This window comes from Candida metapsilosis, assembly GCF_017655625.1.
Source record: "Candida metapsilosis strain BP57 chromosome Unknown scaffold2, whole genome shotgun sequence".
NCBI lineage: Eukaryota > Fungi > Ascomycota > Pichiomycetes > Serinales > Debaryomycetaceae > Lodderomyces > Lodderomyces metapsilosis.
The window spans coordinates 341643-361628 of NW_027138160.1; the positions used below are offsets into that span (position 1 = coordinate 341643).

At 38.6% G+C, this 19986-nt stretch overlaps 13 protein-coding genes across 13 annotated transcripts; 8 read left to right on the forward strand and 5 right to left on the reverse strand. All coding sequences in view use genetic code 12, as the record gives it.

Moving 5' to 3' along the window:
- Positions 1 to 25: 25 nt before the first annotated feature.
- Positions 26 to 658, reverse strand: I9W82_001648 (uncharacterized protein; the record flags this gene model as incomplete). The annotated part of the gene is made up of 1 exon (XM_067690416.1): positions 26 to 658. One exon carries the CDS (start codon positions 656 to 658, stop codon positions 26 to 28), a length of 633 nt encoding a protein of 210 aa, XP_067548884.1.
- A 1002-nt stretch (positions 659 to 1660) lies between these two features.
- On the forward strand, positions 1661 to 2872 carry I9W82_001649 (alkene reductase; the record flags this gene model as incomplete). Its single annotated transcript, XM_067690417.1, has 1 exon — positions 1661 to 2872. The coding sequence occupies one exon, from the start codon at positions 1661 to 1663 to the stop codon at positions 2870 to 2872; it is 1212 nt and encodes a 403-aa protein (XP_067548885.1).
- Positions 2873 to 3129: 257 nt separating this feature from the next.
- Positions 3130 to 4194, forward strand: RAD18 (E3 ubiquitin-protein ligase; the record flags this gene model as incomplete). Its single annotated transcript, XM_067690419.1, has 1 exon — positions 3130 to 4194. The coding sequence occupies one exon, from the start codon at positions 3130 to 3132 to the stop codon at positions 4192 to 4194; it is 1065 nt and encodes a 354-aa protein (XP_067548886.1).
- Positions 4195 to 4718: 524 nt separating this feature from the next.
- I9W82_001651 (uncharacterized protein) lies at positions 4719 to 6005 on the forward strand (the record flags this gene model as incomplete). The annotated part of the gene is made up of 1 exon (XM_067690420.1): positions 4719 to 6005. The coding sequence occupies one exon, from the start codon at positions 4719 to 4721 to the stop codon at positions 6003 to 6005; it is 1287 nt and encodes a 428-aa protein (XP_067548887.1).
- Positions 6006 to 7116: 1111 nt separating this feature from the next.
- I9W82_001652 (ATP-dependent DNA/RNA helicase) lies at positions 7117 to 8838 on the forward strand (the record flags this gene model as incomplete). Its single annotated transcript, XM_067690421.1, has 1 exon — positions 7117 to 8838. One exon carries the CDS (start codon positions 7117 to 7119, stop codon positions 8836 to 8838), a length of 1722 nt encoding a protein of 573 aa, XP_067548888.1.
- A 69-nt stretch (positions 8839 to 8907) lies between these two features.
- I9W82_001653 (uncharacterized protein) lies at positions 8908 to 9561 on the reverse strand (the record flags this gene model as incomplete). The annotated part of the gene is made up of 1 exon (XM_067690422.1): positions 8908 to 9561. One exon carries the CDS (start codon positions 9559 to 9561, stop codon positions 8908 to 8910), a length of 654 nt encoding a protein of 217 aa, XP_067548889.1.
- A 586-nt stretch (positions 9562 to 10147) lies between these two features.
- Positions 10148 to 10659, forward strand: HCH1 (Hch1p; the record flags this gene model as incomplete). Its single annotated transcript, XM_067690423.1, has 2 exons — positions 10148 to 10173; positions 10233 to 10659. 2 exons carry the CDS (start codon positions 10148 to 10150, stop codon positions 10657 to 10659), a joined length of 453 nt encoding a protein of 150 aa, XP_067548890.1.
- A 40-nt stretch (positions 10660 to 10699) lies between these two features.
- Positions 10700 to 11924, reverse strand: FPG1 (Fpg1p; the record flags this gene model as incomplete). The annotated part of the gene is made up of 2 exons (XM_067690424.1): positions 10700 to 11854; positions 11907 to 11924. 2 exons carry the CDS (start codon positions 11922 to 11924, stop codon positions 10700 to 10702), a joined length of 1173 nt encoding a protein of 390 aa, XP_067548891.1.
- Positions 11925 to 12029: 105 nt separating this feature from the next.
- Positions 12030 to 12686, forward strand: CTA1 (Cta1p; the record flags this gene model as incomplete). The annotated part of the gene is made up of 1 exon (XM_067690425.1): positions 12030 to 12686. The coding sequence occupies one exon, from the start codon at positions 12030 to 12032 to the stop codon at positions 12684 to 12686; it is 657 nt and encodes a 218-aa protein (XP_067548892.1).
- A 37-nt stretch (positions 12687 to 12723) lies between these two features.
- COQ3 (hexaprenyldihydroxybenzoate methyltransferase) lies at positions 12724 to 13680 on the reverse strand (the record flags this gene model as incomplete). Its single annotated transcript, XM_067690426.1, has 1 exon — positions 12724 to 13680. The coding sequence occupies one exon, from the start codon at positions 13678 to 13680 to the stop codon at positions 12724 to 12726; it is 957 nt and encodes a 318-aa protein (XP_067548893.1).
- Positions 13681 to 13772: 92 nt separating this feature from the next.
- I9W82_001658 (uncharacterized protein) lies at positions 13773 to 16100 on the forward strand (the record flags this gene model as incomplete). The annotated part of the gene is made up of 1 exon (XM_067690427.1): positions 13773 to 16100. One exon carries the CDS (start codon positions 13773 to 13775, stop codon positions 16098 to 16100), a length of 2328 nt encoding a protein of 775 aa, XP_067548894.1.
- Positions 16101 to 16170: 70 nt separating this feature from the next.
- On the reverse strand, positions 16171 to 18363 carry ACF2 (Acf2p; the record flags this gene model as incomplete). Its single annotated transcript, XM_067690428.1, has 1 exon — positions 16171 to 18363. The coding sequence occupies one exon, from the start codon at positions 18361 to 18363 to the stop codon at positions 16171 to 16173; it is 2193 nt and encodes a 730-aa protein (XP_067548895.1).
- Positions 18364 to 18596: 233 nt separating this feature from the next.
- Positions 18597 to 19700, forward strand: I9W82_001660 (uncharacterized protein; the record flags this gene model as incomplete). Its single annotated transcript, XM_067690430.1, has 1 exon — positions 18597 to 19700. One exon carries the CDS (start codon positions 18597 to 18599, stop codon positions 19698 to 19700), a length of 1104 nt encoding a protein of 367 aa, XP_067548896.1.
- Positions 19701 to 19986: the final 286 nt, after the last annotated feature.

Consider the following 19986-nt stretch of genomic DNA (forward strand, 5'->3'; position numbering starts at 1 on the left):
GTTTTTCTTTTAATAGATCATATTGCTAGATTTTGGTTTTGCGATTCTTTCTTCCTTTGATGATTTGCCTCAACTTGGTAAGCCTCTCATCGAATTGTGCTTGCAAGTTCTGACTGATACTGGAATTAAGCTCCTCAAACAAACCTTTGAAATTCAGTTGTTTATCCTCATTGCTTTCAATAGGCTCAACTTTCATCTCTTCTTCAACTGACCTTGTACGTAATGGAGCAACAAGAAAACTTTCATTCAATTTACTGAATCCCACATCTTCAGCTTCTGAATCAATCGAAATTATCGACGCTTCAACACTATCCCTACTCACATTCCTACTACTTCTGCAATCTTTCAAAATGGCATTCTTGACAAACTTACAATCAATCTTATCACAACATGGGTTCAATATAAATGAATAGTTCTCATCTTCCATCATCATTCTTTTCAATTTGGTCTCACATGACTTGTATGCTGCTCTTTGCTTATCTAACTTGGCCATTACTGTTGAGGAGTTGCTAATCAGGTGTGATGATGTAGGGGAGGGTATATTTTCTTGATCATTGATCCAGAACGATGTTACTGAGGGGATGATGGGGTGGATATCCAATGGTAATGGTATCTCTTGCTGTAAGTTCGATGACAGTGTGGATATAGTTCTTGCCATTGTTGTTTAAAGGAGCTGGCGTAGAGTTGCAAAAAAAGTTATGCAAGAATTTTTTTTTGTGTGAAATTCTGTCGTTAGTGGCACTTGCTAACATAGTACCTTCTCTGGCTAAGAGGGAGAAAGTATAATCTAATCTTTTACTTTACGAGGCCAAGTAATTGTATTTAAAGTAGACTACAGTTGTTGTTAGAAATAGCGGTCTATACTTTCTCATACTGCAACTCAAATTATCTGCTTGCAACTTGCGACTGCTTCTTGGCAGAGACTATAAGTGGATACCCATTCGGTCTCTTATTTTCACTTTGCTCACTTCCCGTGAACTTATAAATTACCTGTGTGTGTAAGAAAAGCCTTCGTCTTTCTTTCATTTTCACAGACTACAAACTGGATTGATTTACTATAGGCCGTAATTTATTCCTGAATAGGACAGCACCATGCTTAAGTATCACTTGCGTTGGCACTCCTCTAAATTCTGATGACAACCTTAAGAAGTCTTGATGGAAAGAATGTATTTACTTTATAATCGCGTTGGTACTGAACTCGGCTTTGAAAGAGATTCTTTGGTTGTGAAACCAATTTAGTTCTCGCTTACCGGAGTTAACTCCCCAAGTAAATAAGTCCGGTTTATTCTGTGCGGTCAACAAACACTGTATCTAAACGTTTCTTTACGAAATTGAATTCACATTGAGGGATTCATAAGTGGGATCTCACATGATTTGTGATTAGCTTTGGAGTGTAGATCACATTGCAAAACTTGGGTTCCTATGTCCGTCTTTGTGTTGACGCAATGTTTCTGCATTTCCGTTAATTTCCATGAACCCAACCTTTGATTATTAATACACAACTGGTGATTTATTATCAACTGCATGCAAAAAAAAATATATTTCCAAAAGTTTATAAAAGGATGCAGTTCATTCAAACATATGATTTCACCAGGTCAACGCGACTCAAGATTGAAAGTTACCTCATAACCCTATTAAATTCGAGCTCGTCTTTTGAAAAATGCCCTCTCCACTAAAAAATTCATTGGTCTTTGAGCCTATTAAAGTTGGCAATGTCACTTTATCAAACAGAATTGTCATGTGTCCAACCACTCGGTTTAAAGCTGCTAAGTTGTCGTCTAATGAAGTTCTGAATCACTTGCCGTCCGATTTAATGGTTGAGCATTATGCTCAAAGAGCCCAGTACCCGGGAACTTTATTGGTAGCAGAAGCTACCTTTGTTAGTCCTCGAGCTAGTGGGTTTGATCGAGCACCTGGAATTTACAACGAAGAACAAACTAAAGCTTGGAAAAAGATTGTAGATGGTGTTCACGCGAAGAAGAGCTTCATCTCCTTGCAAGCTTGGTTTTTGGGTAGAGTGGCTGAGCCAAAGGTTTTGAAGAAAGAAGGACAAAAGTATGTGTCGGTGAGTCCAATTTATCCAACTGACGAAGCTAAAAAATTGTCAGAAGAGGCTGGTTTGCCATTGACTGAATTGTCAATTGACGATCTCAAACTGATAATCCATGAGGATTATACCAATGCTGCAAAAAATGCCATGGAGGCTGGTTTTGACTTTTTTGAATTGCATGGTGCTCACGGATACATGTTGGACACTTTTTTGCATGAGAATACCAATCAAAGAACCGATGAGTATGGAGGATCCATTGAGAACCGAGCACGTTTCATCTTGGAGTTGCTTGATCATTTAAGCACAGTTATCCCACCATCCAAATTGGCCATTAGATTATCTCCTTGGGCTGAAATCAAAGGAGTTGTTGAGGAAATTAGTCCCATTCCTCAATTTTCATACTTGTTGGCCGAATTACAGAAACGTGCAAATAACGGAAAGGGTCTTGGATATATATCACTTGTTGAGCCAAGAGTTCAAGGTGTATTTACTGCATCTTTGGATAGTATGAAAGGTACCAACGAGTTTGCTCAAAGTATCTGGAAAGGTGTCACTTTAAGAGCTGGAAATTATACCTATGATGCACCAGAGTTTGATCAAATTAAGGAGGATGTTTCAAACGGCAAAACCTTGGTTGGGTTCTCAAGATACTTTACATCAAACCCAGATTTGGTTTACAAGTTGAAGAATGATCCTTCCAAATTGGTTAAATATGAGAGAAAATTATTTTACGAGCCATTCAACTGGGGTTATAATACGTATGATGGAAAAGAGTATGACGAGAGTGCAGAAAGAGAGAGGTATCCGCAACCAATTCAGTAAGCATATAGATATTAATAGACCCATGCAGATTTAAACACGAGTTTTTTTTTACACACAATTTTCAATAAAAGCATATGCTATTCTGTACTCTTCTATCTCAGTCTGCTTTGGGATTCCCCTTATGTTTCTCTATACATAAACAATACCGTTCTCAGTAGTGCCCTCTTCCCAGCAATATGCATGGTAGCGCAAAGTGTAAATAGACGCGTGCTAAATCAATTTTTAATATCAAAAGCAAACATCTTCTATACTGGGCCATGTCGCCGCAACCACCCCAAAACTATAAAGATATTACAGATCCGTCTGATTTCAAACATACAAGTGTTCCGGGCTTGACGGATTTAGATGTTTTGGAACGATGTTATATATGCAAAGAGTTTTTTCGAGCACCAGTCATCACTTCATGTCATCACACATTTTGTTCACAATGTATTCGAGAGTATTTGATAACTAATAACTTGTGTCCATTATGCAAAACTGAAGTTTATGAAAGTTCGTTGAAGAGAGATGTGCTATTGGAGGAGATTGTTGAATGTTATAAGAAAATTAGACCGCTACTATTGCAAAATCTTGATACCTCAAACAGTCAACAAAAGAAACGACATCGAGAGCTGAGTACTGAAATATCCGACAGTGACTCAGATGTGGAAGTTATCAATACCAAAAGGGCAAAGGGATCTGCTGAAGACTCTCAAGAACCGCCACAATCAGTCAATAAAGAGGAGTCAAATCTAGTCGAGTGTCCTATTTGTTCAAAGAAAATGGATGCAGAGAGGTTACAAACTGTTCATATTGATGCTTGCTTGAGTGGGAAAGAGGAACCTGCCTCGGCTCGAAATGGTAATGCAAAATCGTCCATATCGTCATTCTTTACACCTATCAAGTCGGCATCCCCCACACCGTCACCAGTACAACCTCCCCAAATGCAACAGAAACAGAAACTGCAACTGGTAGAACCGAAGCCTGCGCAGAAACGATTACAAAGGTTGGACTTTGCATCTTTAAGCACGCCTAAACTCAAAGCAAAAATGGCTGCGTTAAAACTACTGACTTTGGGAACTAGACATCAGTTGGAGTTGCGATACAACAAGTTTTTTGTATTGCATAACTCCAACTGTGATAGTCAATACCCGGTTCCTCAACATATCCTACGTCAGCAACTTAAGCAATGGGAAGTGTCAAATCCAATCTTTACAAACAATGGGCTGCTACGATATAATGATGATATATCAGATTCCAACTTTTCATCTACTGAATGGTTGAAAAAGTATGGTACCGAATTCAAGGAGCTCATCAAGCAAGCAAAGGGTAATGTTGGGTAGGATAATTTATTCATTACGACTTTTGAGCTTATGTAAGCTTATATTAATTGTAGTTTTCATTCAAGCCTCTCAGGGACATTACAGAATGTTGGAAGAGATCGGTATGTTATCTCAACCGAGAGCTGTCATTTCGGATCTCTTCACCAAAACGGGATAAAACTTTTGCTATTTTTTTCCTATTGCGCATTGGTCGGATGCGCTTTCGGAAAAAAAGAAAAATGTTGGTCCAATCCAAATACATCGAGGGTGTTGGAGCTCTAGTTGACTGTGCATGTCAGGCATGCAAAAATTGCCACCCTATAGACTGTATCTGTACAGCTCTCTGCTGCTCTGCATCATTCAATGCCACTTCATCTTCGAAAAGTGTGTCAAATTGGTTCCTTTAATTTTTCCGCTATTTGTTGCTAGTGTGCATGGAAAAAAAGAAAATTTCTTTTTCTTTTTTTTAATAAACTTTAAATTAAAATCTAAATAAAGAACTACAGATCTGCAATACCTTCACACGGCTCTCACTTATCACCACAATGGATGATAACCAATACCTCACAACCTATGAAGCGGCGATGGCTGTTGTGGCTACAGGGATGAAAAAATCTCGGCTAAAGCCTGACACGTTACTAATCAATGCAATCATCGGAGCCATGCTATTTTCGACAGGTGGGATGCTTAACCTCGTGGTTCATTCAATATTGCCTGATATTGCAAATAGCAATCCCGGATTACTTCGATTTTTATCGGGCTCATTTTACCCAATAGGACTATTTTATGTTGTTGTCATGGGAGCAGAATTGTTTAATGCAAACGTACTATTCTTCACAGTCGCCTTATGTCGACGAGGAGTCTCGATACTAGACTTGGTAATTAACTGGCTTGTTACATGGTGGTTTAATCTTGTTGGTACTATCTTTGTTGGATACATTATTAGCCATTACTCAAGCACTACCTCCAGTGAAGCATTTATTACAGGATCGCATGAGGTTCTTGATTCAAAGATGGAATATTCATTTGTACAAAACATGCTCAAGGGTATTGCAGGAAACTTTTTTGTAAGTTTGGCAATTTACTTACAGATTATGTGTAAACCATTACATGTGAAATTTTTTATGCTTTATTTACCAATTTTCACATTTATTTCATTGGACTTCACACACTGTGTGGCGGATATGTACGTGGTAGTTATTGGCAAGATTAACCATTCTTCGGCAGATTGGGGCGAAATTTGTTGGAAGCTTTTATTAGCTGGAACGATAGGAAATATCATTGGAGGTGCATTTTTTGGTATAGTCATTTGTTGGTACATGCATATCTATGTCGTTGAGCGAGACAGAAGGGAATTGAATTTGCCACAATATGAGCTTAGAGATCAACAACCTGAATTAATGCAAGATTCAAGAGTTGTACGGCAAAAAGATCCCGTTTTCCACGATGATGTTGAAGTTGACGAAGAACATGAAGAAAAACCGTCTACCCCTAATTCCAATGCTAATAGCAGTGCAACAGATCTGATAGAATCACTGTCCAATCTAGATCCACGACCATACCTTCAACCTCGCCTTTCATCGATGTCAAGACTTACAAGACGGAGAACTTCATTAGCTTCTATTCGATCACCAAAAAACGTTTTCCCCGTTTATGGTATGGATGAGCCTTTGAGAAGGGAACGCACGATTGCTGGCGACCATGCGTTTGAAGGTGAAGGTATCAATGAGGTAAATGATGAGGACGATGCAGTCGAAGCACACTCGATAGGGTCTCAATTGGTTCGGATGTTAACAACTAGATCAAGAAAGGAATCATCAACTGAATGTTAGAGATATAAATTAGAATAATAGAGATTACTAAGACCCTTTTGTAAATGTGGATAACCACTGGGTATAGAGAGTTGCCACCTGTCCTTAAATTGATTCTAAACTGGCTGCAACAAAAAAAATCAATTGGACGACATGAGAGTCGAACTCATGACCTTCTGCTTGCAAGGCAGACGCGCTACCAACTACGCCAGACGCCCCAATTGTTGGAAAATTATACTCTGTAAGCAACCAATGCGCTTATTTTCACATGACTTTCATGTGCTTGTCATGTGCTTGTCATGCGTCACTCATGTGACGCAGTCTGATCTTTTGCTGCAAAGTTGATAATCAAGTCCCTTAAGCTTAATCTAGCCTCAAAGTTGGATTACGGTAGCCATGAATTGCATATATTGACCACGTTTGCTTCAAGGCTTTTTATTTTAGTGAGGTATTATAACTTCTATGGAAGATGGGATTACTTTGCAAATTTTTGGTGCAAAAATAAGGAAAATTTACAGACTCTAAACATTGCAAGGAAGGATGCCACTTGATACCAATTGATTTAACAGTGACCCAGTGGTGATGATGGGCTGAGTAGCCTATATAAGATCTAGTTCAGTTATATACGGTAAACTTTCTTGTCAAGAATATAATGTAAGTAACTTTGTGAGAATAAACTATTGGTCTTAGGTAATTAGCGGGATGAGGATGGACTGGGAAGGATTGCAAAATGCCATTTCCGTTTTTATCTTATAAAATTCTTAATAATTACACTCTTCAAATTAGGCGTTTCTACTGTTATGTGATAAATCTCCATCTAGCTTATGTTATTCCTCCCAGTTGTTTCTACAATAGTCTAGCACATGGTTCTGATATTGATGATCAAAGGAAATACTTCACACAGTCTCATCTTTAACAATTACAAAGCCGTCTAGTGATGAATTACATTGCACCTTTACTACCAAGAGGTCTTCAATGTATACATATTATGTCTTACAAGAGCGTTATTACATGATCTTTGTTTTTAGCAGCCATTTTTGCTACCCATCAGACAGGAGAAGCAAAAAAAAAAAAAAAAATCAAAATTCAAAACTTTATCTTTTCCTCATCTCATCTCAAAGTACACTAAGAAATGTCTACAACTACAGCGGCATCATCTACTTATTTAGATGAAGACACTACATGGAAGTCACTAAACCTTGATCCAAGATTGCTACAAGCCATCGATCAGCTTGGATTCTCAAATCCTACTCTTATACAAAGCAGCGCCATACCTTTAGCATTGGAAGAGAAAAGAGATATCATTGCTAAAGCATCCACTGGGTCGGGAAAGACTGCCGCTTATGCTATCCCAATTATCCAAAATTTGTTATTGGATAATACTAGTCCAGGGATCAAGTCGATTGTACTTGTACCCACGAGAGAATTATCGAATCAAGTTTTCCAATTCATGGATCAATTGATCAAACATAGTAATAAAAAAGTTGGAATTTTGAATTTATCATCTAGTTACAGTGACCAAGTGTTGAATTCTTTACTAGCGAATAAACCTGAAATAATTATATCCACACCAAATAAATTGATTCAAATCTTGGAAATGAATGATGAAAAGAGTCCTATTGATTTAAGCTCGGTGCGGAATTTAACTATTGATGAAGTTGATTTGATTTTGAGTTTTGGATATTTGGAAGATTTGACCAAATTGGAATCATATTTACCAGTAAAGAAGAATTTGCAAACATTTTTAATGTCAGCAACCATAAATGACGATATAAATGAATTGAAAACGAAATTTTGCACCAAACCGGCAATTTTGAAGTTGGATGATGAGCAAAGTAGTAATGATAAATTGGTGCAGTTTTATGCAAAGACCACCGAATTTGACAAGTTTTTACTAAGTTACGTTATTTTCAAATTAAACTTGATTAAAGGGAAAACAATTGTGTTTGTCAACAATATCGACAGAGGTTACAGGTTAAAGTTATTTTTGGAACAGTTTGGTATAAGATGTTGTATTTTAAACAGTGAATTGCCCATTAATTCAAGGCTACATATTGTTGAAGAGTTTAACAAGAATGTGTACCACTTGTTAATTGCCACAGATGAGATATCGGTTGAGAAAGAGGAAGGCGATGATGATGATTTAGAAGAGGGGAAAAAAGTTGAACAAAAGGAAACCAAATCAAAGTCAAAAAAGTCTAAGAAGGATAAGGAGTATGGTGTTTCCCGTGGTGTAGACTTTAAAAATGTTGCTTGTGTGTTAAACTTTGATCTTCCAACCACTTCGAAAGCATATGTGCATAGGATCGGTAGAACAGCAAGAGCTGGAAAATCGGGAATGGCCCTTTCATTTGTGATTCCTTTGAATGAAGTAGGTAAGCACAAGACAGCAACATTACCAACCGCCAAGAAAGACGAGAAGATCTTAAACAGAATAGTTAAACAACAGGAGAAGAATGGGTTTGAAATAAAGCCGTACCAGTTTGACATGAAGCAAGTTGAAGGATTTAGGTATCGTGCTGATGATGCATTTAGAGCAGTAACTCAAACTGCCATTAGGGAAGCTAGAGTCAAGGAGTTAAAGAATGAATTGATCAATTCAGAAAAGCTAAAGAGGTTTTTCCAAGAAAACCCACAAAATTTGGCTAGTTTAAGACATGATAAAGAGTTGCATCCTGCTAGAGTTCAAGCTCATTTAAAGAACCTTCCTGAATATCTTTTACCTGAAAGTGCGAGAAGTGATGTGAAAAACATTGGATTTGTTCCATTTCATAACAAGAACAAGGTGAACAAGTACAGAAAGAAGGGGAAATCCAAGAAAAAGCTGGACCCATTGAAGACATTTAAAAAGTGAATAGCTAAAGTCTAATAGATGTGCAATTACGTTAAATCTCTACAGCAACAAGAATTGTATCATCTAAATTTATGCTAATCTACTTAAAATCAAGTTCCAAATTAAATTTGCCAAACAGTTGCACGGGAACATCATGCTCTGCGGTATAAACACAAACAGAAAGACACTAAAGAATGGCCAATAACAATAGCTGTATTTCAATGACTTGAAATATGCATTTCTTGTAGCTTTTGTAAACACCTCTCCATGGTCCCAAAGTGCATTTAGGATATTAAAGATTAATTGAAACGTTGGCGCTCCTATAGCCTGATCGACCAAGATCCGATACACGATATTTTCAAATCGCTGCATCAACAAATTGATCCAAGAGACTGTGAAATATCCATTTATACTACCCCAAATCATAAATTCAATAATTTTGTTGAATTTAAACTTTTTTCTTGAAAATTGGTTTATCGATTGAGCCAAACCACCTGAAAAACAGCCCAAAAGTGTTGGAGCTAGCATTTGGTTGATTTCAGATATCTTTTGGTACTGGTAGTATATACTGCATGAAATCATAGTTTGTATTACCAATGCAAAGTATAGCCGTTTGAGAATATGTTTGGAACTGGGGTCTAAATGATAGTTGTCATTGTTGGGTTTGTAAGCTGATGTTGATGACGATGATGATTTTTCTAAATCATTGAGTTCTATGGAATCTCTTGTTAAAGGTAGCGACATCTCGTGGGGGTGCAAATCTGTGTACCCTTTTGGACTAGCTTTTGATCAGTTACTGATATGATTGAGAAATTGCGATTTTTGAACTTATTTTTTTTTTTTCAATTCTTCCAAAATGCGTAAAAGTTGTTAAAAATAGAAAAAACATTGAAACGTGTCGCGGGGATATCGATCAACAAAGGTCAATACACACAGGTAAAACTTCACAGAGGAGTTGAACTTATCTCGTACTAGTCAAGTAGTGAAGCACCTGAGTATAAACTGCGCCATTGATTTACTTGTAGCTCACTGAAGGACAAATCTTTGGCTGTTGCTTGTGGTGTTTACTAGTACATATCCGTGGAATGTAATATCCTAGTTCCCGCTAAGGAGCTCAATTGTTGATGTACTCATCTATATATGAGCTCTACCCAATGTGGACAAAAGTCACTTTAAATGCTTCTACTTCTATCACTTTGATATAAATTTCGCAGTTGGTAGCTCTGGAATTTCATAGAATTTTTTTTTTTTCGTTTTTTGAATCCCATTTTTCGCATCCAGAACATTGAAGCTATTTTTCACAAATCTCGAGATTTGATTGATTACAAGAATGGTGGTACATAATCCTAATAACTGGTATGTATTTGACCAAGTGTGCACAGTTTGAATAACTACTAACATTGTTTTTTTTTTAGGCACTGGGTTGACAAAAACTGCTTACCTTGGGCAAAAACATACTTCAATGACAATGTCAAAAATACATCTTTTGAAGATGATGACTTCCACTTTTACATATCGGACATTCAAACAGTGACTGGTCATTGCGATGTTACTCAAAGAAAGGGCAAAGTGTTGTGTATATACGATTTGAGAATTGTCTTTACCGTCCTGGGCAAGATAAAAAATGAACAAAATGACGAGGAAACTATTTCCGGAACAATCACCATCGCCGAGTTTGAGCATGACCAGGACGAAAACGAGTACATATATGAGGTTGTTGTTGATAGTGCGTCATCAGAGGTACGCAAGCACTTGATCCCATTACTTACTTCAAAGTTGGTAAAGTTTCAACCCGATTTAATAGAAGCACATGCGAAGGATGTACAACATGTTGAAAAATAGCAAAAAAAAATTGTAATAAAATATGTATTAAAGTTTACATTTATACCTTCTTTTTACCTCTACGTTTCACCGGCTCCACAGCATTCTCCACAGGTTTCCTTTTTCTGGAAGGCTGTTTTGCTTCACTCACAATCTCGTTCTTTAAAAGATGTTGCACTTCAGGAGCATAACAACTTGTTCTTCCTCCAACAGTAATATGATCCAAAACAAGTCCGTCTTTAGTCTTTGCCTTACCTTCTTTCTTTCTAGCTTTACCCCATCTATGCAACATCAACCAATGTGAGGGAAACTTCTTGGAGTCACCTTCACATTTAACAGCCTCTTCACACACATATATGAGCGACTCATACAATCGGGCAACTACAGGGTTAACTTTCCCCAGTTCGTATGCAATTTTATTTGCTACTACCTCATTCGGATGTAATTTGGCATGGAATAGCACCTCATCAGCAACCCAGTTACCCACACCGGCAAAATATGTTTGGTCCAAGAGTAAACTTTTTATGGGCTTCCTTTTAGATAAAATGAGTTTATTAAATGCATTCAAATCTAACCTTGGACGTCCATGATTATTTGGATCAGGGTCACCAAATACAAAATTAGCTTCCATCTTTACAACTTCGGACTTCTTGCTATAATCTGGACCCAATGCGTTTAATGGAGGTATCTGGAGAAGTCCATCATTAGTAGCAGCTGCAACATCTGTTATAAGCCGTACTCTACCAAGCCTTCGTGGATCAGCAAATGATATTTCCCGTTTCAAGCCATCCTTGACCAATTCCATTTCAAATTTGGAAAATCTTGGAGGCCATTCGCTGTCCAGCTCCACTTTTATCTCATCTTCTCCTTTAGGCTCATTAAGCTCCTTCAAAATCTTTTTATCACCTCCATTTTCCATAAACACCAAGTGAGATTTCACGTCTCGGATCTTGATCATCCCAGTCATTCCGAAATGCATAAGTAGCACCATTTGCTTGGGTCCTTCTTTGATCAACCTAAGCCAAAAGTACTTTCCGTGTCTCCCAACAGAGTCAATTTGAGAGTTTAGGATTTCAGACCGCATTTTCTCTAGCTCTGCATCGGGGTCTTTTGACTCTTTGAGTACGGGGAATAGCAAAGGGTCCAATCTAAAGTTGACTGATTTTATTGTGAACCCCAAAACATTCCTTCTTAATAACGCACAGACATGAGCAACCTAGATGTGTTAGTAGTGGTGAGCTGACTCAATCTTCACAGCTTGGACATACCTCTGCTACTTCAGGCATTGCTAACTTTGCTTTTCGACTTTTTTGGGCAATCACCTTGATTTGCGCACAAAAATAACAAAACTTTCAAAATGAGTGGCAATCACACTAAGACTTCTCCCCATAATGAATAGACTATTTGGTACTAAAAACACTGCTCCGAAGCCATCATTGAATGATGCAATCAAAGGAATAGATGAGAGAGTCAGCTCGCTTGATGTCAAGTTGAGTAAAATAAACTCTGAATTATCAACATACCAGCAAAAGATAGCCAGAATGCGAGACGGACCAGGCAAATCTTCATTAAAACAAAAGGCTCTCAAGTTACTAAGACAAAGGAAACAAATCGAAGCACAAAAGGATCAGTTAGAGAATCAGTCTTGGAATATGGCCCAAGCCTCAATGACTACGGATAATTTGCAAAATACCATGGTTACAATCAATGCAATGAAGACAGCCAATAAGGAGTTGAAAAAGACATATGGAAAGATAAATATCGACGAACTTGAGAATTTGCAAGATGAAATGTTGGATATAATAGACAAGTCGAATGAGTTGCAGGAAGCACTTTCGACAAGTTATGATGTGCCGGAAGATGTAAGCGAAAGTGAATTAGATGCTGAATTAGAAGCCTTGGGAGAGGAAATTGATTTTGAAAACGAGATGGCTGAAAGTGGAATAGGCGTTCCAAGCTACTTAAACGACGCAGAACCTGCCAGTTCAGACAAACTTCCTACTTTTATTGACGAAGAGCCAGAAAAGACGGAAAAGATTGCAAATTAGATAAAAACTATGTACATGCCACACTATGTTTTTTTTTTTAGTATCTACGTTGAATAGCCATGAAATAATTACCCACGTTTGGACACGAAGTAAACTCCCATCCGTAAGCAGGAACATACACACATCCCCTTGTATCCACCACTTTATACTTTTCTCTTCTTTCGGAATCCTCTTCAACCCAGTCCTTGATTTCATGCTGATTGATATACTTTTCCAACGTATGGGTACCAACAGGTACAATTTTCAATATATGCTCACCCATAAATATCGTTGTAAACCAGCTTACTGGGTCTCTGTTGATTGTTGAAAGAAATAACCACCCACCTACTTTCAACCTCTCCAAGCCTTCATGAAGCACTCGTGAGGGGTAGTCCACATGCTCCAAAACTTCAAACATGGTGACAATGTCATATCTTTCATCCTTTGGTAGCTCTTCAATAGCTGACAATGTATACAGCAACTTATTTTCCAACATTGGATCCTTGGCTTTATGTATTTTTGCTGCCTCCAAAACATCAGTTGACAAATCGATGCCCTTCACACTTGAAACAAATGGCGACCTTGCCATTGATTCCGACAAAATACCACCTCCACACCCAACATCGAGAACTTTCAACTTGCTTGATTCCAATATTTCCTCTTTTCGTTCTTCTTGGTCGAAAACTATCCTCTCTCTTACAGGTCCAGGCAACAAGTCAACATTATACGGAGGAATGTAAATTTCATCATCTGCAGACTTGACATTGGCGTTTAATTTTAGATGCAACAGGATTGTATTGTATATAAAGTCCATTCGTAACAAGTTCATCTTGTGTAAGATTCGTTGAGGACCATTGACGTCCCACCATGATGAAGCAAGGGCATTGAAATGTGACATTTCTGATGCCGACGACGAAGTAAATTTAGGAGCATTATGAGAGCAGACTCGACTTTTGGAAAGGCAACGGATTTGTTGCCACCTTCTCATGGCAATTGCACCCGTTTTACTTTGCATCGGTTTGCTGAATTGTCACAACTTAAAGTGAGATTTTTTTTTGGAACACGAAAAAAATAGCAAATACATACAACTCTATAAACGACTACATCATGAGTGATTCAGAAGATGACGAGGTATTTGAAAGTTTGATGGCCACTAGAGCCAGAAGGGCCAATGCTGGGTCAAGATTAAAACAACTTATAGAAATGGAAGGAGAGGCAAACGATGCCGAAAGCACTACAAGCCAATTTATCACTGAGGATGATGAGAATGTCAATTTACTTTTCCAAGACGATGAAGAGGACCAGGAATTCGTTGAAGAAGAAAGTGAAGAGGCATCTTCGCAAGAGGAGGAGGAGGAGGAAGAAGAAGACGAAGAGGTTAGAAGGCGACATTCTGGAGACGAGCAAGATTCAGATGATGAAATTGCACCAGAAGTAAATCCTGATGAAGTTTTGTCAGACTCGGACCTATCAGCATCTGATTCTGATGAGAGTGAAGGGGAGAAGGAATTACAAAAGCAGGAAAGGATACGAAAGAGAAGGAAAAAGACAGTCATACCCGCGATCAAAAAGTTGAAGGAGAAACCCAGTGTGAAACGAGTAAAGAAATCACCGCTAATAACTTCAGATTCATTATTGATGTCAAGTAGAAGAGCTTCATCGCGATCATCAGCTGTTGAGAGTAAGCAAGCTTTGATTGATAGGTTAAAGGAGAGTGAAAAAAGACGAGCCAAGTACGTTCCTGTTGAGCGTAAACATGTTAGAGAACTAACACAAGATGAGAGATTAGCACAAGCAGCTGAAACAGAAAAGGAAAATATAGAGTCTTTAAATAGATTCAAAGAGCAGGAAGTGGTGAAAAAGGAACGTCAAAGACAATCGCTTTTATCAAAGAGAGTTAAGCTACAGAATATTCTACGATGGGTTAGTAAAGGAGTATACATCACGCCTAATGAGGAAGTAGCGGAAGCAAGGAAGCAGTTTGAGCTTTACATGAAGAAGAGGAAAAGACTAGGCAAGAAAAAGAAAGGAGCAGTTGAAGAAGTGACTGTGATTAGAGCCCCTTTTTCAATTGATTACGACTCGCCATATCAAAGGGCGTTAATGGAGGAGAAAAAGAGAATACAACAAGAAGAACAAGAACGTCTTGAAAGTATGAACTTGCAATTGATGGAGAAGGTGATTGAACATGAGGAGCTGCAGGTACCAGGTTTGAAAGAAGAGGTTGGAGTGAATGGGGAAGGCGTAATGGAGACAGAAGATGCCGAAAAAGGGGTTGACACAAAAGAAATAGAGGAAGAGAAAGAGGAAGAGGAAGAGAAAGAGAAAGAGGAAGAGAAAGAGAAAGAGAAAGAGAAAGAGGAAGAAATAAAGGATCATGTGAAAGAAGAAGAGAAAGAGCATGAGAGAATTCCATCAAGTCTGGATGAAAACAAACATCAAGAGACTAGTACCGAGGCAACCGGAGTAAGATCGGACAACGAGATCATCACAGAGGAAAACTTGAAAGCAAAGGAAGATGATACTTCCGAGGTTGTAATTGATAAAGATGCTAAGCACATGGAAGAGGCGAATGAGGAGATACCCACACCAACAGTTGATAATATCACCAGCCAAAGGAGCTCCTCAGAAACACCAAAGAGGGTAAAGTTTGCGGATGAGCTCGAAGAAGAGAGTAAACATTCTAATACCAAGATAGAACCAAGTGCACCTATTGAAACCAATGAAGGAACTGAGACAAGCTCTCATGAAGGCACACCACTTTCCGAAGATCACAAAGGTGAAGCTCCCAATGACCAGAAGGAAATCTTTGAAGGACCAGTGCAAAAAGTGAGTCGGAATACTGTATATTTTATCGACTTTAACGAAGATAAGCGGGATTTGAGACTTACACCTAGCAATGTGAAGCAAATACTTTTTGGCGAGCAAGCGCTTTGGCCTGCCGCAAGAAGGACCAATGACGTAAAACCCTTACTACGTATTGGTAAGCAAGAAAACCCTTATGCAGCAAAGACCGACAAGGAGGATGATTTATTCACGCCGATTGCTGACCTTAATGAAGATGATCCAATGTTTGATGAATTAAAGAGGCTACCTCGTTTAGGAGTTAAGCAGGATATTGTCGAAGTCGCTGAGAATGACGAAGAAAATGATTCTGCTGAAATTGTGATTCAAACTGAAGCACCTACTGGATTGTACTTACCCAATGGTAACAAAAAGGTTTGTATGGTTTCAGGTACGGAGGTTAAATATTTTGATCCCTCAACTGGTATGCCTTACAGCTCAGTAGAGGTTTACAGAACTTTGAAGCTTATAGAACTGGGTCAAGCTGAGTGGTTGGGCTTAGATGCTACGGACAATGGTCCAGTTGACTTGTATTTGGGATTCAAGGGAGAACATGCTAGACATGCAAAGGGAGTTCCCGATGGCTTTTGAAAAAATGTCAAACTTAATAGATCTATATAAAGATAAGAAACTGTTCTATAATTGGATGTCCTCGTTGTTATTAGCCTGAGATACCCCCTGTATATGCCAATGACCATGTTCTAGACATTCCATTATCAATTTGAGCCGGATCCCAATCTTGACGTGCAAACCAGTCGTAAGAACTCTTTGGATCAAACAATGCCTTATTCAACATCAAGATACCTTTCCACCCATCTGGTATTCTGTCAATGATGGGAGCTAGTTTCTGATCCCATTCTTCTTTCACAAACTTTGGTCCCCGGATGTATCCAGATATAGGTGTTATTGGAAGCATGTGAATACCATGAATCCATTCATCTCCAATAGTACCTCTACCAAAGTATGTAGAGTAATCAATTTTATTCTCAAACGATATTCCAGCCACCTTGTTGGGAATAAACTTTGCTGGTTCAATCTTGTTATCATCGGAATAAAGCATATACATATTCATTGATCTTCTCATAATTGCAAGCATCAAATTTGCCCTGCTTTCCATGGCTTGATCATGAACAACATTGGCAAACAACTTCATTCCATAGACAAAATGATAGTCTTCACTTGACGACTCTTCATCCTTACCGTCACCAGAGGCGAAAATTCCATGAGCAAATGAATGTCCATGGTACCAACAGAAAGATCTAGATTGTGGGAAAAACTCATCAGCTCTAGGACTGGCAATGTCTCTAAGAAGCGCAATAGCATAGTCGTAGACGAGATTGTTGTTTGCATGCAACCAACCTTCGTCAATATGGGCAATCAAAGCAATGGCATGGATGTGGTATCCATAGTGGAAATGGTGATCATTATAGTTTGAATTTCCAAAATCTGCTCCAGGTTCAGCTGAGGAAATAATACCTTTCCAAGTGGTATCATAAACCAAGGGGAACTTTTGTTGGTTTTTAGCAAATATCTCAATGGCTTGTTTGATCTTAGGAAGAATCTCATTGGTTAGACCCTCATCTTTCAAAATAAAGTGACAAACATGGGCAATGTAGGCGAATTTATCCAAGATTTTTCCTGAAGTGTACATTGAATCAATATTGGCCATCCCTACAACATCTTGCTTCACTTCTTCAGTAGCAGCTTGACGAATCAATTGTAGAGTGGAATCGGAAAATTGCGCCTTTGTTGCAAACGTCGTCCATGGATCCCACAATACATCTACAGGTAATTGCTGTTCTTGCATGATCAACTCATTAGTCTTGTATGCCTTCATTACTCCCTTTGTAGTTGAATCCAATTGCAAATCCGTTTCCCCACCGGAGGCGATTACTTCTTGATGATGAGGCAAGGCCCAGATTATAGTTTTACCTGATCTCGATCTGCCCTTTATGTCATACTTGATTCTGTATTCACCTCGATCTCCTTGCACTGTTCCTGAAATATCTGCACTTGTTGGGTAGCATCCCACTGCATCATCGTAATGGGAAGAATCACCACGACAAATTTGAATCGTACCGGGGCTTTGTCCAACTATATGGTTTGGATCGGTTAAGTTCAATTCGATATCACTATAAACCGACCAGACAACTTGATTGAATAGCTTAACTTGATACTTTTGGAGACCATCAATTTGGCCAACTTTTTTAAACTCTTGGTATCCAACTTGTGAAGCAATTACCGGTTTAATCTTATCATATATAGCGGTGATGAAACCCATACCTTGTATCAATGGAATTACAACACATCCTTGTTGAGTTTCAAGTCTGGCTGTAATAGACATCTTGCGGTGATCATGCAATGTCATCCTCATGTTGTCAAAGCTTTCACCGGAAAGAACAAAGGACTTAATCCTTGGCGGGTTAAAGTAGAATTGAGCAACTTTTGCATCGGGCTCAGGACCAAATACTCTTTGATTTGCGTCAGTATGGTTCAATGCTAATCCAAAGTCTTGTCCGGGATCCTTTGTCAACCATAAAGAATAAGGTAAAGTCCAAACGGGGAAAGTTTGATCCTCCAACGTTAAATTATTGGAAAAGTTGTTGGTTTGGATTGGTTGATCCAATGTACATCCTTGAGGTGTGAGCTCGTGGTCCTTTCGCTTAAACATCTGCGGTGGCTCCCTAGTTCCAATTGGATGATTAAAAATATCGTCACCATCAATTGGTTGCAGGCTGTGTTGCTGTGGTTGCTGTTGCTGATTCAGTGGAGCCTCATTCTTGTTGGATAAAACAGATTGACCATGATGGATGTCCATACGCTTGAGCGCATTCTTCAAATCTCTGAATCCCATCTCTCTTTTTTTGAATTAAGTAATAGGCGCTTTAGAAATGCCGATAAAGTTTGATAATATTGGCAACGGAATTTTTCTCCCGCGTTTGGTTACAGCGGGTATTCGAATTGCGCACTTGAAATCTAGAGAGATTTTAGAATTCCGCTTCACTCAATCTTTGGCCAAGTATAAGAATGTGGTATGACGTCCAATGTAAAAATATGGTGGATTACTACCTAACATATCATCACTAAATGAAACTACTTGCTCTTCTAACTGTCATCACTGCTGCTTCTTGTGCCACTGACTTGCAAGAAAAATGGGGAAGCCTTTGGCAATTCCAAGGAATAGCTACTTTCGCACACTTGGAACATGTTCAATGTCTTGTCGATCGTGAACAGATGTTTGATGTTGGAATTATTGGTGTACCATTTGACACCGCGGTGTCGTATAGACCTGGTGCCCGATTCGGTCCAAGAGCCATCAGAGATGCGTCACAGCGTCAGTACAGTTTGCGTGGGTTCAACCATAGGGCAATGTTTAACCCGTATAAATCTTGGGCAAGAGTTGTTGACTGTGGAGATGTCCCAGTAACTCCAATGGATAACAAATTGGCTTTTCAACAAATGGATCAAGCTTTTGAGGAATTGCTATGGGTTGGTGATTCAGTAGAAGCTGATCTGGTTCCACCTAGGTTTATCATTTTGGGAGGTGATCATTCCGTCTTATTACCCCACATCCGAGCTTTGAATAAAGTTTATGGGCCTGTCAACATCTTGCATTTTGATGCTCATTTGGATACTTGGAAACCAGACAAATATCCCTCATTTTGGCGTACCGATGTTAGTGATGTAAACCATGGATCTATGTTGTGGAAAGCATATGAAGAAGGCTTAACTACAAAGAACAATGTTCATGCCGGTATCAGAACCAAGTTATCCTGTATTGCTGATTATGAAGATGATGATGCACAAAACTGGTTAAGAATCGAAGCTGATGATATTTGGTTAAAGGGAGCCGACTATGTAGCACAACAAATTTTGAAAAAGATTCCCAAAAACACACCAACTTACATTTCTGTTGATATAGATGTATTGGATCCAGGGTTTGCATCCGGAACCGGTACAATGGAATCAGGAGGGTGGTTACCAAGAGAATTGATTCATATCTTGCGTCAAGTTGATAGTTTAACTGTCGTTGGAGCTGATGTTGTTGAAGTTGCACCTGCTTACGATTTTGCTGAAGTTACAGCTACAAATGGAGCACAAGTTGCTTTTGAATTATTGACCAGTATGGTGAAGAAGGGTCAACTTGATAGCAAGTTGGTGAAGAGACAAGTTTTCAAAAGCGTTTCATGAAGCTAGGTGAAGCTACAGAAGATACGATTAACTTTTGATGATCTTGTTCTGATGCTTCAGTTTTGAGTAACTTTAAAAAAGTGGTTACAAATTTTGAAAGAAGACTTGTTAGGAGGAGCAGCCACAGAAAGAACTTGAATAATATGATATTGTATTGTCTATTATTGATATTAACGTTTTGAAAGAAATCACGATACTCTCTAGTTAGAACTCTTGCCGTTTGAAATTTTCGGTAAACAGAAGTCCGATCGGCTACAATGAAATATTTCAACGAAGTCTAATCTTT